This window comes from Diaphorina citri, unplaced genomic scaffold, assembly GCF_000475195.1.
Source record: "Diaphorina citri unplaced genomic scaffold, Diaci psyllid genome assembly version 1.1 scaffold6225, whole genome shotgun sequence".
Classification (NCBI taxonomy): Eukaryota; Metazoa; Arthropoda; class Insecta; order Hemiptera; family Psyllidae; genus Diaphorina; species Diaphorina citri.
The window spans coordinates 11,410-13,405 of NW_007383601.1; the positions used below are offsets into that span (position 1 = coordinate 11,410).

The 1,996-nt window shown below is 42.9% G+C and overlaps 1 protein-coding gene across 1 annotated transcript in view; it reads right to left on the reverse strand.

Annotated features, from left to right (window-relative positions):
* Nucleotides 1-1,996, reverse strand: part of LOC103521890 — a 22,013-nt gene that overhangs the window by 9,700 nt on the left and 10,317 nt on the right. The window contains exon 2 of the mRNA XM_008486994.3: nt 1,194-1,383. Coding sequence (XP_008485216.2) covers nt 1,194-1,383 — 190 coding nt within the window. The remainder of the gene's footprint in view (nt 1-1,193; nt 1,384-1,996) is intronic.

Below are 1,996 nucleotides of genomic sequence, written 5' to 3' on the forward strand. Positions count from 1 at the left end.
TATATTTTACTAGCTGAATTCCGTCGCTTCGCTCCGGAATCCCGCTAGTTCATCCCGAGGCATGGCCAAACTTGTGGAAAAGGCATGGCCGAACTTGAGGCATGGCCAAACTTGTGGAAAAGGCATGGCCGAACTTGAGGCATGGCCAAACTTGTGGAAAAGGCATGGCCGAACTTGAGGCATGGCCAAACTTGTGGAAAAGGCATGGCCGAACTTGAGGCATGGCCAAACTTGTGGAAAAGGCATGGCCGAACTTGAGGCATGGCCAAACTTGTGGAAAAGGCATGGCCGCACTTGTATTTATCAAACTAAAAACATAAACGAAACTCAATATTAGGCGAGCGAGGAAAAGTTTTCTCTCCCGCAGTCTCTGCACTCTGTGTATTTCTTATGGTGATTTTAGCGATCAAAAATTGGTCATATCTCAGGATCGGTTTAGATTTTCGCAAAATCCTTTCTTGTTGCACACCTAGACCATAAAAGGAATATTCCTATCAAATTTCAGCTTTCTAGGTGTTGTGGTTCTGGAGATAGAGCGATCAGTGTGTGAAATGTGAATGAGTTCTCGTTCTTATAATATAAGATTTACTAGCTGAATTCCGTCGCTTCGCTCCGGAATCCCGCTAGTTCATCCCGAGGCATGGCCAAGCTTGTGGAAAAGGCATGGCCGAACTTGTATTTTTATCAAACTAAAAACATAAACGAAACTCAATATTAGGCGAGCGAGGAAAAGTTTTCTCTCCCTCAGTCTCTGCACTCTGTGTATTTCTTATGGTTATTTTAGCGATCAAAAATTGATCATATCTCAGGATCGGTTTAGATTTTCGCAAAATCCTTTCTTATTGCACACCTAGACCATAAAAGGAATATTCCTACCAAATTTCAGCTTTCTAGGTGTTGTGGTTCTCGAGATAGAGCGATCAGTGTGTGAACTTGTTCTTATAATTTAAGATTGCAGTTATACAGTGACATTTAAACAGCGGGAATCGAGCCCAGGACCTTCGGCGTGCAAGCCAAGTGGCGTTATTTTTTTATTTTTATTTATTTTCAGTACCAACTTGTTCAGAAGTTGCTACAAAAAGGAGCTGTCACAAATGAGCAGTGACCAGTGTTATTCAAAAAGGAGCTTTCTTTTTCATTGTCATGGCTTCTGAAACCTTCTTTTCAATAACAATAAAAAAAAAGCCTCTCACCTGCACTATCACTTTTCGACTGGATCGCTCCTGGTGGTGATTGCACAGAACTACTGGTCTCATCCTGATCTTCATCCTGCTGATGCTGTAGGCCATGTCGTTGTATTGCCATCAGCACTGCCTCATTGACCAGACTTCTCTCATTACGCTCCCTCTGACGAGACATCATTTCCTCCTGAATACTGTTCACCTGTCCAGACAATACAAGACATTCTTGCGGTTAACTCAACTGAAGAACCCTCATGGGTGGTCTTCCTCAAGAGAATCTTGCCAAATAACATGAATTATAAAAAAAAAAGGATAACAAAAAAAAATCTTGGAAAATGGACCCTTTCAAGACTTCCAAAAGCAGTCTAGTTTTTTTTTGACGTTGTTGCCTTTGTCGATCAGGGACTGCTTTGGTTCCACCGTTACATTACTTCTATCTTAGTGGTGTGTAGTCTTCTTCTCTTCTACTTCCACTTCTCCTTCCTTTGTGACCTCTAGTCTCAACTCCCTTTACCCGTTTAGTGCGGTTCAACTGTGTACCAGGTGAGTAACTAGTTATGCCCATTCCTCTTTACTCCGACGTATCAGTCTAAACCCAACCGGATGCGGAAGAAATGAACCCCGAACCTCTGCAAGGAGACGGAAACATTCCAGCGATCCGAGCGCCCCAAAACTAAGGGTGGTTCCCGTTCTAAAATAGAACCAAGAGGCCAAGAGCCTTGCCGGGACCGAAAAGAAGATGGGACCAGGAAGGATTAGACAAGTGAAAGAACCACTTGTAGTTGTCTGACACTTTAAGGAGATAGTTTGAACCT